General features: G+C 46.0%; 1 protein-coding gene across 2 annotated transcripts in view; it reads right to left on the reverse strand.

The window, feature by feature from the left end:
• Positions 1–858: 858 nt before the first annotated feature.
• The window catches only part of LRIF1 (ligand dependent nuclear receptor interacting factor 1), a 152437-nt gene continuing 135785 nt past the window's right edge, over positions 859–17510 (reverse strand). For both annotated transcript variants that reach the window (XM_085623438.1, XM_085623439.1), the window contains exon 4: positions 859–2894. In XM_085623438.1, the coding sequence (XP_085479564.1) occupies positions 1728–2894 (1167 nt within the window). In that variant the 3' untranslated portion in view covers positions 859–1727. The remainder of the gene's footprint in view (positions 2895–17510) is intronic.

The raw sequence follows: 17510 nt of genomic DNA on the forward strand, positions 1-17510 counted from the left end.
GTCGTCTTGATTTAATTTGATTATTTATAGAATGTGGTTATCACGCCGAAAGGAGCATCCTGGCGCTATGCGGGAGAGAGAGGACAGGTACCTCAATTATATGAGAGATGAGCAGAGTGAATTGGAGGATCTGACGATCCAAGTCTTCAAGGCCTTTCTGAACTGTGTTTCTGCTTCCATCAGCCTTAAGTGTGTTGGCATGAGGTTCCAGGCTATGGTTCCTAGAGCAGTTAAAGATTTACCTACTTTGGTTGGGAGTTTAACAAAATTTGCTGATAGGGATCTGAGTAACCTAGCAGTGGTGTAGGGGGTAAACTTGTCTGATAGATATTTGGGTCCTTGCAGCGGTCTGAGGCTCGCAATATGCTGGTGGTGCCACTGCATCACTGCCAAGCATATTACCAGCTTCCTCACCGACAGTTTTCTTGGCGGTGAGACTGTCATGAAAAGTGTGGCTGTGAGGAAACTGTAGGGGCCCTCTGGTGTCTCAGGGCCTGAGGATGCATGCAGGGAGGTACATGGTGTGCCGCCAGCGTGCATGCACCCATTGTTCCTGCACAGCATGGATTGCACAGTCCATGCTGTGCAGGAACGGGCTTTGGCGGTCCCCCAGCGCTGCTTTTCCAAGGTTCACTTATGAGCCTGAGCACTGCACCGCTGCTGAACCGGCCGACAGACTAGAAGAAAACTGGGGACGATCGAGTTTGGCAGTGTAGGAAGGGCGTGCTGGCATGGCGGCCCGTTCCCAGACCACCAAACTCATAATCAGGCTCAAAGTCAGAAGTAGCATCTGAAAAGTATTTAACATGCACAGGGGTATCTAGTGTACACCACAAATCTTACAAGACAAATTGATAAATACTTGTACATTTTCTTTTTATTTAACTGAAAAGCATGGGAACATTTGTCACAGGAAACCTGCATTTCCTCCACTACATTTTAACAAAATCTCAATAGCCCAAGCTGCCTATTAATCTTTACCCATAATCCTGCTGACTTAGGTAAATGGCATCATGGGAAGTAGCATATTATATGTGTTTTCATTTTTGAAGCACCTGTTTTTATAAGTTGATTTATTTTCCAACTGACTATTTAACATCACTTATGGATAACAAACAACTATTATTAAAAAATAGATCACAAACAAGCAAGTGCTTCTGCGCTGATCCAGTGCTCATTGTCTGTGGTTACGTTTAGGACAACATTTAAATTTAAAAAACAAGTGTGGAAGCCTCCCTCTCTCGTATTAATCCTTCCATACCAGTTAGACGTCAAGAACTACCAACTTTAACTGAGCACAAATGATATTTGCAATTCCCATTAAGGAGTGAAACACCATTAAACTAAAATTGTCCTGTATACTGCAGTAGTTAAACGCAGCCATCACTGTTGGTGGTCCTAGTTTACGTGCAACGGTACTTAACGCCCTCAAAAGGAATGCAAGATACTAACAAAGGTTTGCAGGATGTGAGCAACACACATTTTGTAACAATCGTGGGAGAAACGGCATTTATAAGAAACTGCATTACAACATTATTTTCAAAGTACCTAAAGATGGAATCCAAAGTGTGTGTGAATAGCTGGAAATAAACAGCTGCGCTTCAAAAGCACATTTTATTTGTAGCACCGATTCTTCTCGCATACAAATGTATTCTGGCGCATTACTGTGTAAACTTTGCTCTGTTTGGACCCTGTGCAGTAGCAGTCACGCGACCATGGTTTAGTCACTATACATTCAACATCGTTTTCCTTATCGCCTCCAGTGCTTGTTCCCGTTCCTTCAAAAGGTCTTTCAACCTCCGAATCCTCTCCTCTCTGATGGTTTCATCAACCTCGCATTGCAGCACTGGAAGACCCTTCGATGAAGAGGCTACAGGCTCCTCGGAGGACCACGCCGTGCTTCTCCAAGTCTGAGGACTTGGCGCCCGATCAGGCACCTCCCTGACCGGGGAAGTGCTGGGGCTGGAGGCCGGCTCTGCCTGCTGTAAGTCCGCCCCGGGTGAGCAGGACCTGGGTGACAAGCATTCTTGCAATGGCGGTAGCGGGGTGCTAGCTGAGGAGTCTTCAAGCACAGCACATTGGTCGGATAGTCTGGTGCTGCCAATTTCCGAGTCTTTGATAGGGGGGCATGCGTCGTCATTTTCATTTCTCTCTGTGGTTGTGATATTGTGGTGTTTCGACTTTCTTTTCTTGTAAACCTTAAGTTTAACATGACCATCTACTTCCGGGGAATGGTTTGGTCCCATATTGTCAGATATCACATTATCGTTTAAGGTGTAAGATTCAATGGCATACTTTCTTTTGGACTTTACTATATTATCAATCAATTTAAATTTTCTTTTCAGGGGACCCACTGCAGATTGCTGGTCTTGTACATCTAAATGTATGGATGTTTGATCTAAAATTGGTGGACTGACATTACCCTTTTCGTTAGCATGTCCATCCTCAACATTGCTGCTCCTTTCTGAAATGCTTGGGGTGGAGACATCTCCATTCTGTGGGTTTCTTTCTTTGGAAACTGCTGGTTTCAGATTTGAAGTTGCCTTCTGTGATTTGCTTGGTTCTAATGAAGTTGTTTGTTGGACCTCTAGCAGAGAGGTACTGGTGCTTTTGTCATGTTCACAAGTAGTGAATTTCTCATGAGTTACCGATCTTGTTGCTGTGTCCACAATATCTTGCATTTCTGTTTTCTTTGAATCCGCTGGTCTTAAAGAGGCAGTTACCTGCGTGGAGGAACTTGAGACCGTTTGGTGCAATATTGGCTGAACGATGCTTGTAATTTTACAATCTTTTGGGGTACTTTCTTCATTCTTGCTTATCTGCGTATTTTGAAGGCTGTCAAGTAGATTTAAATTGTTTTTCCCGCACATCTCAGACTCAAATGCCATAGTTACCTGTGGAGAGAAATCATATTAATATACTTAAAAAGGTCGTATAGCAGTGTGCATATTTAAACCACAGTATGAACAAAAAGACGGACACCATTTTGTGACTGACATTTATTTCCAGCTGAAAAATAGTGCGATGTAGTTAGCATGCAATACCTAAGCTAGCCAATGTCCATGTTCAGGATCCCTCCCATTGTGGTTCTGTTGTAATTAAAACAAGTTCGTTGCTTACCTTGAAGAGTTCCCATTACATATTGAGTGAAAGTAAACAGATGAAAAATGTTCTGGAATTCTGTATTCCCACACCTTTACCGATTTTTTTTTTACCAAGCTTGTGTAGATGGGCCTATCACCTGTAACAGGAAAGGGTCCAGAAAAACTATTTTGTCCCCAAGGGTGTGCATTGCGGCCTGGTCCAGACCCCATTCTTATAAAATAAAAAATAAAAATCCTTGGGTCTGAGTATTTAAACAAAACACACACACACACACACATCACCCCCCCCCCCCTTCAGCTCAAGTGTGAACTCTCACAGTTGCACATGCACTAAGAAAAGTGGATTTGTCAAAGACAGGGCGAAGGGCTGAAACCGAGGCTCATCAGCCTCTATATAAGGAAGGGGAAAGAGGGGAGGGTGGGTTGGTGGTGGGGGGGAGGTCAGAGGGGCTGTGCGGGTCTGTGGGCCCCATGCCCCATCTTACAAGGAGCACGCTATGTGGCACACAGTCAGTACGCCTCAACAGTGCCTTTGCCTCTGCAAAAAACAGGATGCTCCCTTGTGATTTTTCTGGGGAAAGATGTGCGCGGGTGCACTTCAACATTGTAGACATCTGCCATCCCTGGTAAAATACTAAAGTCTCCTGGGACGCAAGGAGTTGGTGCAAACACTGATTGGTCTGCTGGGACACTTTCTGTAATATTATACCAGGTGTTTATTGTCCCCTTGGCCATGACAGATCAGGAGTAAGCCTCCCAATCTAATCCCTGTAGGCCACAGAAAGACTCTTTGGGTTCCAGGGAGGAGAGGGCAGCCCAATTCGAGAATGTGCTGGCCCCTATCCCATTATATTTTGATAAAACCCCTATCCATAGTGCACTCTCTTACACCCTCTTGTGCTGGTGCTGTCCCACACTATAGATGGGGCTATATACAACTCACCAGCCCCATCTGTAATAACAAAGTACCCCATGGCCATAAGGAGCAGTTGACCTGTTGCACCCCGTGGCACTTTCTGTAATATGGCTCCCCTGGGTAGGACAGATTGGGGTTAAACATCCTAATATGCCCCCGGTGGGACAGAAAGATTGTTTATAGTCTAGTGGTGGACCAAGCCCAAACCCATTATATATTTTTATTTAAAAGAATGTGAATCCCTGGTGTTTGGTGTGCTATTGTTGGCCTCGAACAAACAGCATTGTGGGGATTTTAAGAAAGCCAAATGTATTTTTATTGATCTCTTTGGTATACTAAGTTTCTCTTCCCTCGAATTACGAAAAGGACTGCACTCCAAGTGCAAGCATATCCAGACACCAGTATGTACAAACTTGCATTTAGATGCATTAGCACTATAATGCCAGACAGATTGGCGTATGTGTAGCCGCATAGTGGAAGGTCATTTGCAAAAGCTGGCTGGTTCCCCTTCTATTGCTTATTCATATATTTGCGTGTTAAACTGATACTAATGAGGTGCAATCAAGGCTCAGACATTGTTAACAAGTGTAAAAATGTCAAAATAACGAGGTAATACTGTCACAAAATATGCAGCATAATTAACTCAACCCTGCTATATAATTTGTCCCTACCCTACCGCATAATTCCAGAGCCCCTCCCTCTACTTGTTTATATACCATTCACAAGCTGACTTGCCAACGTTTAGGGGAAGGAATTGTCTCTCCATTATTGATCACATCTTTCTTTCCAATAATTTATCCGATCGGTTGGTGTCGGCGGCAATTGTCCAAACAGAATTCGGGGATCACAACTCCAGAGCCATTGACTTGCTTATGGCATCGAGAGAAATCACCAAAATTCAACCAGAACTTTGTATCCTGCAGGTATAGACAGACAACCTAAAAGTGTTGTGGAAACTTCTAAATCCTACCTAAACGCTGGAAGAAAATATTCTGAGGAATTTAGCTTTAATCCTGGGCTGTCTGTCTTACGATGATTGCAGTGGGAATGTGAACATAGTAAGCTTATTTGTGGCCCTTTGCTCAAATATTAAAATCCCCCTTTCAAAGCCGGTAAAAACACCAATTGACGATCATGATACCCCTAGATCATTCGATCAAGGGAGTTAGGCTGCCAAACGAGCCCTCCAGTTGGCCCTAAATGATCACCCCAGGGACCCCACGGAGGTAAGCAGTTTGTGCAAAACATATAAAGCAGCACCTAAAAAGAGAAAAGGGGAGGCGATTACTCCGTTGTGGGACAGACTAGCGCACTGAGCTATGACTTGAGAACAGAAAGTCCTTTTGGGAATCTGTCCCAGCCCTGAAATCAGCTAACAGACGGGAGGCGCCAATTGGCTGCCACATCAGTAGTGAGGCATGGGAGGAACAGTTTTCTACAATTTATTCAGTGGGGAATCTGGCCTTATGTGTAAGCAGGAGGGTTGAGTCAAACCCTTTTGTGGCAGTGCCCCTAAACGAAGTGTCGACTGCAAAACAGTAAAGTGCGAGGGGAAAGGCACCCGGCCTGGATGGCATACCAATCGAGCTGATAAAATGCAATGATAGCCTATGGGAGCCTCTGTTGACCAATATTTACAAAAATGTAAATTGTGTATCTTTATGGGCATCGTGCACAATTGTACTTATTTTTAAAAAGGGTGACTGATCTTCACCTAGTTGTCGCCCAATCTCTCATAGATTTATTCCAGCTAAAATCTTTGGGAGCGTTTTATGGAACATGATTTTTGAGTGGGTGGATGATAAGATTTTGAATCCATGCCAGTATGGTTTTCGTAAACATACTGAAACACAGGAGCAGTGCCTGAAGCTTTGCTTAATATTGGGCAAATACACTGTACTGAAGCGCACCCCTATGTATTTAGCATCTATGGACCTAACTACGGCATTTGACTGAGTAAAATCGGTCAAGGCTCTGGCAAATATTATTAGAAATGGGGAAGGAGGAATCACTTGTACATCTGTTCATTTTTGCAAATGAACACAAAGGCCAGAGTGAGGTTTGGTCAAAGTGAAGAGCTTACAAGAGAGATCCAAATCGGGCGCGGGGTATGACAGTGCTTGCTCCTTTACTGTTCATCTTGTATATTAACATACTTGGTTCTCACCTAACATCATGCACGTCAGATGTTCCTATGGGCCTTGGCAACCCATGCCCCATTTTGGTGTACGCAGATGATACAGTCTTACTGGCACGCACCCAAAGAGCCCTGAGATTATCAAATCATTTGAGGAATTTATGGGAAACCTGGATTTATTGACCAATTTCTATAAATGTTTTGTCATGGCTTGAGGGCCGAGGAGTAAACCACTCAAATATTTTGGTTGGAACAAACCGCCTAGTTAGCGTTAATACATTTTCTTATTTGGGGGTGGTTTTCGGCTCCAATGGCTCATGGATACCTATTATAATTGAGAGAAGAACTAAGCTTTTTAGGCTGATTGTTCCACTTCTTAGCCTGTCGTCCCCTTTGGGGGGCCGAGTACCCACCCTATGTTACAAGTTTATTCTATGCAATGTGCACCAGTTGCCACCGTACTGGGCGAGAGTATGGGGAATCAGGGACTCGTCAGCTATACAAACAGAAGAAAACTGTTTCTGTCGTAAGCTCTTATCTGTGCCGCTTTCCTCTGCTTACCTCGTTTGACATAACGAGTTGGGACTAAGCAATATATGCGATCTAGTTCAAATGTCCCCATCCCCCCCTTGCTATGGCTTTCGATTTGGAAAAATCACGAGGCGTCTCTAACGAGAGCCATAATAAAAGATTGTTTAGACTGTATTAAAGGTCTTGTTATTCTGTGGCTAGCATTTGTACAAAAAGTCTTTGTTGCTATTGATCTTCCCCAAGCTGAAACATATGCGACCACGGAAAGGAAGCAAGTTTGATTTTATTGCCAACTCTCGCCCGGGAGAAAAGGTTAAGCACGAAAATATCAAAAACCTCCATTTCAACTTATATCTCAGTAAACTATGACAAAACCCTCAGCAATTATTTGAGCACTGGGAGAGGAAGGTGGGAATGCGCCTTATTGTTCCACTTTCAGGCAGGCACTATAAAATACCTACTTTTCTTTCCTTCAGGTTTTCAGCACAATTTAGAATCACTTATTTGCCCTTATAATAATATTTTGAAATAGTCAATTCTTCCCTTCACTTTTTTCTGTGGTTTTAGAAGAAATGTGCTAAAATGTTTTTAATGCCTTGTATTACTTCCAGAAATGTGGCGGACTGTATGTACTCTGTCATTACTCTTTCTGAAACAACTGCATGATGAAGAAACATGTTTTTATGTAAGCCAATTTCTAAGGGTTGCTGTACACTCTAGACACTCCATGCACCTTGACTAAGCAGCTGTTTTTAGGTCTCGCCTGACCCAGCGCATGCGCTGGCCTGGCGAGACTTTTAGTGAGGGCTCAAAAAATGCAACCATGGCCAGCCTAGAGCTACAGTGCATGTGCGCAGTGCGCGCTTAGGAGCAGAGGCACCATATGGCAAACTTCATCATGCTCATTAAGTGCCCGCGATCACTTTCGCAGCGCTCCTTTGATGTTCTCGGTCAAAGAACATCAAACATCAAAAAACATGTTGTCGTGTTACTGCTTTGCTGCGCCCGTATGACTTACAATGTGCTTTCTCTTTCCACAAACTCGATGTTTGTGTTCCTTTATTTTGATATGCTTTTAGTATTACTGTCACACACACAACCACAACAACATGCACAACCACACACACACAACCACACAGACACAACCAACCACACACACACGCAACAACAACCAACCACACACAACCACAACCAACCACACACACCACACCCAACCACACCCACACCCAACCACAACCACACACACAAACCACACCCAACCACAACCACACACACAACCACACACCCAACCACACCCACACACACAACCACACACACAAACCACACCCAACCACACACACACAACCACACCCACAACCACACACAACCACACCCACATACAACCACACACACATCCACACCCACACCTGCACCCACACACAACCACACACAACCACAACACACACAACCACACACAACCACGCACACACAACCAACCACACACACCCAGAACCACACACACAACCACACACCACCACACATCCACACCCACCCACACAACACACACACACTACACACACATAACCACACCCAACCACACATCCACACAACCACAACCACACAACACCACACACAACCACAAACCCAACCACAGCCAACCACACACACAACCACACCTGCACCCACACACAACCACAACCACACACCCACAACCACACATACACACACAAACCACACACACCCAACCACGACACCCACACAACCACACACACACCACACCCAACCACACACCCACAACCGCACCCACACACAACCACACACATAATCACATGTGTAGAGTTAGAGGTATATCATTTATTTATTTTATTGTTTCTTTCTTCACACCGAAACAGAGCTAACAGCCGACACGTGTTTCACCCAGTGGCTAAAATTGGGCCAGGGCTTTTTCAAGGCTTAAAATATACATACAATAAATCAACAAGAGGAGGGACTAGGAGCGATTAGAAAGAGGTCCTGAACCAATGCTCCTAAAAGTCATGCATTTTTCCAATGGGTGGTTACAGTTCCTGCAGAGTGGAGGGGGAGATTACAGCCAACAGATAAGCTGTAAATGATGGGGAATGTCTCCAAGGGTCAAGTGAGTGTGCAAAGTAAGGAAAGAGTACTCCTTAATGTGGTATCTAGTGCCCTCACACACCCTTGCGGATGTATAGCATCATCATTGGGCAATGGTTGCTCCTCGTGGGGGTGGCGCTGCAGTCCCTCACGGGCCCTTGGTTAGGGGCTCTCTGGCGGAGTTCTTTTAAGGAGTTGCCACATTTGTGAGTGCGGGTGTGTGGGTAGGGAAGTGCTAGTGAGTGCTGGTTTAAAATGAGACAGGGACCTAAAAATATTTAATCAAAAAGATCCCTGGTTCAGGCTAAAAAAAGACAGCCCGTAATCCTATCTGGGTCAGGTTTGCTTGACAATATATGTCCAGAATCCGTTATTATACGTAAATCCTGTTCACCGGCTGTGCAGCGGCACGGGTAGGTCTCCCCGCAACGTAAGGCGACTTCTGCACCTTACTCCGCGGCATATGCTGACGGAGCCCATCATCGACTAGGAAAGGGCTGTGAACAGGATTTACATATAATAACGGATTCTGGACATATATTGTCAAGCAAACCTGACCCAGGTAACAAATAGGATTACGGGCTGTCTTTTCCCGAACCCTATTTCTCACCCATTTTCTGGTCCTGATGAAGCGCTCCTGGATCCAATAGGGACCATCTAATAGCGCGAAACATGTAGACCTTCTTCACATTCACTTTTGTTAATACACAACACGGGTTGAGAGTAGTGGGACTCTATTTGGTCGTGTTTCCCCTCTCAAAGCAGCACTACTGTGCATCTCCACCCCCGTGAATTTTTTAGCCTGAACCAGGGATCTTTTTGATTAAATATTTTTAGGTCCCTGTCTCATTTTAAACCAGCACTCACTAGCACTTCCCTACCCACAGACCCGCACTCACAAATGTGGCAACTCCTTAAAAGAACTCCGCCAGATAGCCCCTAACCAAGGGCCCGTGAGGGACTGCAGCGCCACCCCCACGAGGAGCAACCATTGCCCAATGATGATGCTATACATCCGCAAGGGTGTGTGAGGGCACTAGATACCACATTAAGGAGTACTCTTTCCTTACTTTGCACACTCACTTGACCCTTTGAGACATTCCCCATCATTTACAGCTTATCTGTTGGCTGTAATCTCCCCCTCCACTCTGCAGGAACTGTAACCACCCATTGGAAAAATTAAAATATACACAATCACAACCACACACACAATCACAACCACACACACAACCACGCACACGCAACCACACACAACCCCACACACAACCAAAACTACACACAACCCCACACACAACCACACACACACACACAACCACAGACACACAACCACACACACACCCAACCACGCACACACAACCACATACAACCACACACACACACAACCACAACCAACCACACTCAACCACACACACAACCATACCCACACAACCACACCCAGAACCACACACACAAAACCACAACCAACCACACACACACCACATCCAACCACACACAACCAACCGCAGACAACCACACACACACGCAACCACAACCAACCACATACAACCACACATACACACACACACAAACCACACACAACACCCACACAACCACACCCAACCACACACCACGCCCAACCACACACCACGCCCAACCACACCCACACACAACCACAACCACACATACAACCACACACATAATCACATGCGTAGAGTTAGAGGTATGTTATTTATTTTATTGTTTCTTTCTTCTCACCGAAACAGAGCTAACAGCCGACACGTGTTTCACCCAGTGGCTAAAATTGGGCCAGGGCTTTTTCAAGGCTTAAAATATACATAATCACAACCACACACACAATCACAACCACACACACACACACAACCAACCACATACAACCACACACACACGCAACCACAACCAACCACATACAACCATACCCACACCCACACATACACACACACACACAAACCACACAACCACACACACGACACCCACACAACCACACACACACCACACACCATGCCCAACCACACATACAACCACACATAATCACACGCGTAGAGTTAGAGGTATATTATTTATTTATTTTATTGTTTCTTTCTTCACACTGAAACAGAGCTAACAGCCGACACGTGTTTCACCCAGTGGCTAAAATTGGGCCAGGGCTTTTTCAAGGCTTAAAATATACATAATCACAAGCAAACACACAATCACAACCACAACCACACACAACCACAGACACCCAACCACGCACACACAACCACATCCAACCACACCCACACACCCAAAACCAACCACACTCAACCACACCCAGAACCACACACACACAACCACAACCAACCACACACACCCAACCACACCCAACACCACACACACAACCACGCACACAAAACCACAACCAACCACACACACACCACACCCAACCACGAACACAACCACACACACAACAAACCAGATACAACCACACACACACGCAACCACAACCAACCACATACAACCATACCCACACCCAGAACCACACACACAACCACAACCAACCACACACACAACCACACAAACACAACCACACACACAAACCACACCCAACCACACACACACAACCACACCCAACCACCCACACCACACACAACCCCAAACACACAAACACAACCACACCCACAACTGCACACACACAACCAACCGCACACACACACCCAACCGCACACACAACCACACACACACAACCACAACCAACCCCACCCAACCCCACACACAACCGTACACACAACCATACACACCCAACCCCACACACAACCACACCCAACCACACAGACACCCACCACACCCGCACCCACAACCCCACACACAACCACACCCACACACACCCAGACAACTACACACCCAACCACACACATACCCACCACACCCACACACAACCACACATCCACACCCACAACCGCACCCACAACACCACACACCCACCCACAACCACACAGACAACCACACAGACAACCACACACAATCACAACCACACACACAACACCACACACACAACCACACACAACCACACCCACCCCACACACACACAACCACACACACCACACACACAACCACACACACCCAGAACCACACACACAACCACACATCCACACACACCCGCACACAACCACACACACAACCACACCCACCCACACACACCACACACACACACACAACCACACCCACACACACAACCACACCTGCACCCACACACAACCACCACACACCCACAACCACACATACACACACACAAACCACAATCACAACCACACACACAGTACCCACACACACCACGCCCAACCACACACCCACAAACGCACCCACACACAACCACACACATAATCACATGCGTAGAGTTAGAGGTGTGGCTCACTAGGTAGAGGCGGCAGACCCGTAAGCAGAGAATCGGCCATGGACCAGGGTTCAATTCCCGACGCGGCAGGGTCGTGGACCAGGGTCAAAACGGACTCGATAATTCTCGCCTCGGTACCTACTCTAACCAGGAACACACTCGGCAACTCTGGGCATTAAGCTTGCCTCATCTCTACAACGGCCCCCCACAGACGCCGGGGATGCCTGGTTTCACCTTGGAGATACCCAGAAAGGGACCATCTCACAGGGATAGCCAGGACGGGTTCCCCAGCGGTCTACAGCGCCGGGACGCCCCGTTGCTGGGGTAGCTGTGCGCTTTACAAGTCTACAACATTTACATTTACATTTACAATTTATTAACAGCCGACACGTGTTTCACCCAGTGGCTAAAATTGGGCCAGGGCTTTTTCAAGGCTTAAAATATACATAATCACAACCACACACATAATCACAACCACAACCACACAGACACAACCACACACACACCCAACCACGCACACACAACCCCATACAACCACAAACACACGCAACCACACACACCACACCCACACCCAGAACCACACACACACAACCACACCCAACCACACAACCAAACACCCAACACACACACACCCAACCACGCACACACAACCACACACACACGCTACCACAACCAACCACTCAACCACCCACACAACCACACCCAGAACCACACACACAACCACACCCAACCACACACACCCAACCACAAACAACCACACCCACACCTCACACAACCAACCACACCCAACACCACACACACAACCACACACACCACACACACAACCACACACACCACACCCAACCACACACACACGCAACCACAACCAACCACATACAACCATACCCACACCCAAAACCACACACCCACACAACCACCCACACACCACCACACAGACAAACCCCACCCAACCACAACCACACACACAACCACCCACACCACACACAACCACAACCACACAACCAAACACACAAACACAACCACACCTGCACACACCCAACCACACACACACACCCAACTGCACACACAACACACACAACCACAACCAACCACACCCAACCCCACACAGACAACCGTACACACAACCACACCCACACACCCAACCCCACACACAACCACACATCCACACAGACACCCACCACACCCGCACCCATAACCGCACCCACAACCATACACACAACCCCACACACACACACACCCACAACCGCACCCACCACCACACACCCAACCACACACCCACACCCACAACCGCACCCACACACAACCACACACACACAGCCACACAACCACACACACACACCCACAACTGCACCCACACACAACCACACAGACAACCACACACAATCACAACCACACACACAACACACACAACCACACGCACACAACCACGCACACACAACCAAAACCAACCACACACACAACCACATCCAACCCCACACACAACCACACACCACACACACCCACACCCTCACTCAACCACCAACACACACATACACCCACCCACAATCCCACACACAACCACACACACAACCACCCACACACACAACCACCCACATCCACACAACCACACCCACAACCACTCACACACCACCACACACACACCACCACACACCCACAACCACACCAAACCACACACATCCACACACACACCCACAACCGCACCCACCACCACACCCACAACCACACACACACACAACCACAAAAACACACACAACCACACACACACAACTACACACATAACCACACCCAACCACACAACCGCACCCACACCTACAACCACACAACCACAATCACACAACCACACACATACACACTACACACAACCACACCCACAACCGCACCCACACACACAACCACACACAACCACACCAAGCATTGTCATAGCCAATAGGTCTCACCTTTAGGACCTTATAAGTGTTTAGCCACGCAACAGTTGATGTGGTTGCACCAAGGATATTGTGCTGCATAACTAAATACTTAGAAGGTCCCAAAAGCGAGACATATTGGCTATGCCAATGCTTGTTTAACTTATGAGATGGGTTTTCAATTCATTGGGGTGAAAATAAGATTAATGTACTGTTTTGGTGTCTTAAAGCACATAGCACTTTAAGTAGGCCTTCTTACAGATGGTATACACAGGCTATTTTGAATCAATATAATTGCACATGTATGAATAGTTTTATGAATGGTCTCTGGTTTTATATTGCTCCGTTGTTTTTTTCCATAATTTTATGGCTGCATGCCAGCTGAATAAAGCCGATTTGATTGATCGATACTGTTCATAAATATATATACACCGCAGTGAAACTGTGTATGCAGGAAATGAGCAGTGTGCAAACATCAAAAAACATTCCAGAAAACAGGTGGCGCTCTGGCTGAAATCTTTCACATAACCAGTACACCAAGAGATTTGTGAACCTTTCATTAATAATATTCCCCATTTATGTAGTACACACCATGAATTACACTGACTCAGGGCGCTAAAATATACAATTGATGTACTAATTATTCAATAGTGCTAATTTTTCAACCTCTGAAAGAGGAAAGTTCAAGAAATCATGATGCACTCAAAAATTGAATTTCAGATGTATTGCTGACCATTACCACAGATACTGAGTGAGACTCTACTCCTGCCCTATCGTTAGAAATATAAGGTTTCCCCATCTTTGAAAACAAATAGTAGTCCATTACTTGCAACCTGGACATTTCAAATAAGAGTAACCATGGTGCCTAGAAGTTCAAACTTTTTCACTGAAATACTGATCAGGTTGTTTGGTATTAACTAAAACCGCGCTTGTTGCACCAAGTATAGTAAAATCGAAGCAGGTATCCAGGATGTCCACAACTATATCAGGTAATTTTACTTATAATATATTTCAGTGGGTGTCGGAAATTGGGCTACTAGTTGTGTGGCTTGCAAGAACCAAGCACCCCATTGTAGCACTTGAATCTTTCAGGGTAGCGAGGCAGAGCAGTCCAAGGCCTGCTCAGGGGAGGTTATGCAATAAGTTACAAATAAGTACATTGGCAGGTGGAAAATACCATATATGACACTGAATAGCACTTTTGACGACTAAAGGGGGTCACACAAACATATCAAGTGAGTCTATTGGTTTTGCTACAGTTCAAGAGCAACAAACCACATGTTAAAATCATCATTGTGTACTCAGATGTAATTATCAAAGAAAAAACTCCAGCATGAATGCACTTTTTAAGGTTAATAAAACATATATACAGTGAGAAATAATCATTGACCTAATTATGGGAACCAATAAAACATTTAAAATCCTTATGTTGAATCAATAAAGCTTTTGAAATCATTATGGTAATCCAATAAAGTATTTGAAACTAATATGGTGAACCAATAAAGCATTGGTCACGAGTTCCCTGTATTTGTGGATTTCTTATACATTTGATATCTTCAAACTGTGCTTATGAAAACAGCCCCTAGAGAGCATCACACTGATATAACATTGCCTTGTAACCATACATTTCGCCCCTGGAGGACTCATCAATACAAATATTACATTTAGCCACCGTTAGGCCGTTCAGACCCTCATGAATGTCACCATACACATGGCTCCTAGAGAGCGCAACACTACCGACTGTAGAGCAAAACACTCCAGCCTTGGGAGTGCTAGGAAATCTGGGGAAAATCCTGAAAGGGTTACTGTTTATGGGTCCCCCCAACTTAGGGTGGGGACTCCTCAAATCCCTTATGCGAGAAAGGCAGTATCTTTCGAAGTATGTTGGCGGTGGCCCCAGATGGAGAAATCCCTGAAAGTAGGGGCTAAAAAGTAAGGCCCCCGCAAGGCACTATGGGGGGGCTCCTCTGGGAAGCAGTGAATTTTATATTAGTGGCTCTGCCGCTGCACCAAGGAGAGCCGCGTCTAACTTTTCCTTCGTTTTTTCTGCTATTTTCTGCTTTGTGCCATGTCTATCTTTCATCTCCTCAGGGTGGGGATGCCCAGTCCCAACCGGGCTACCCGAAGGCCTCACCACCATGGTGGAGCTTTGGGAGCCCACCTCGGCCTGCCCTTATCCGGCTCCCCACTTGGACCGCACTACTGCGTGTGGTCATGGGAAACGGCAGCCTTTTCCTCTCTGCCCGCTCCTGGACATGGGGACAGGACACTTCACAACTGTATAAGAGCTACAGGTAATGGGATGGGCAAACATTGCCTTAAATTGAACTCAGACAAAACCGAGGACATTCTTTTTGGTAACAGTCCACAATTTTGGAACCCTACCTGTTGGCCCACAGAACTAGGAGTACTCCATTCACCGGTCTGAAAAGCAAATAAAACCTGGAAGTCCTAATTGGTGATAATCTAAATTTTAGCAAGCACATCAACTCAGTTATTTCTTCAAGCTTCAACACCCTCAGAATCATCAGAAAAATCGTTCCCTTTATTCCCCCTAATTCGAGGAATACAGTTATCACATTATTAATCCTGACTAAATTGGATTATTGTAACGGACTATACCTAAATCTCCAAAAGCAATATCTGAATATTAGAATGCGGATGTTAGACTTCTTCTTGACCTTCCGAAATTCCAGTCAGAATCTGTAATATTAAAGGACTCCATTGGCTTTCAGATGGCAATCAAATTAAATTCTAGGCACTTTAATTTACCTACAAAGCTCTCCATAACTCTGGCCCGACCATCTCAAACAATTATATACCCAGCAGGGTCTTGCAATCCAAAAGCTCCGTGATGGTCGCCTGCTTCAGATTCAAAAGGCTCAAATGGGTGGGGGTGTGGGGGGTCAGGGGGGAAAGGGGGTAGTTGCTTTGCCTTCATAGCCTCAAAACTCTAGAATAGTCTACCTATAAACATTAGAGCGGCTCCCACCCTGTTAACTTTTAGAAAACTGCTAAAATCATGACTCTTTAACAACTAGTATCCTTATAGCTACATGCTTGTTATGCTGAATCAGCGCCAAGACACCTCTGAGTATACGTGCACTTTAAAAATGTATTACCATAACAGAAGGGGTTGGGGCAGCTCCCCCTTTATCCCTTGTTTCGGGTCCCAGGGATGGGGTCCTGGGCCCCTGACTGCTTCGGCGGGGGGAGTGTGAAGGCACCTCCCAATTTTCTCTTTCTCAGTGGTGCCATGGGGCCGGAAATGGGGTCCCAGCCCCCTAAAACAGGAGCATGTCTGAGGGATGGGGACCTTGGGTTAAACAAAGGGACATGGAGGGGCCTCATACACGCCTTCTCCCCAAGGACAAAAAAACAGTTTCTTTGCGGCGGGGCATTTACCAACCAGGCGACAGAGCCTCACGTGCTCCGAGGCAGGAAAGATCAAAGGTCACCAAACTTTAAAAAGCAA

Source organism: Triturus cristatus, chromosome 8 (assembly GCF_964204655.1).
Source record: "Triturus cristatus chromosome 8, aTriCri1.1, whole genome shotgun sequence".
Taxonomy (NCBI): Eukaryota; Metazoa; Chordata; class Amphibia; order Caudata; family Salamandridae; genus Triturus; species Triturus cristatus.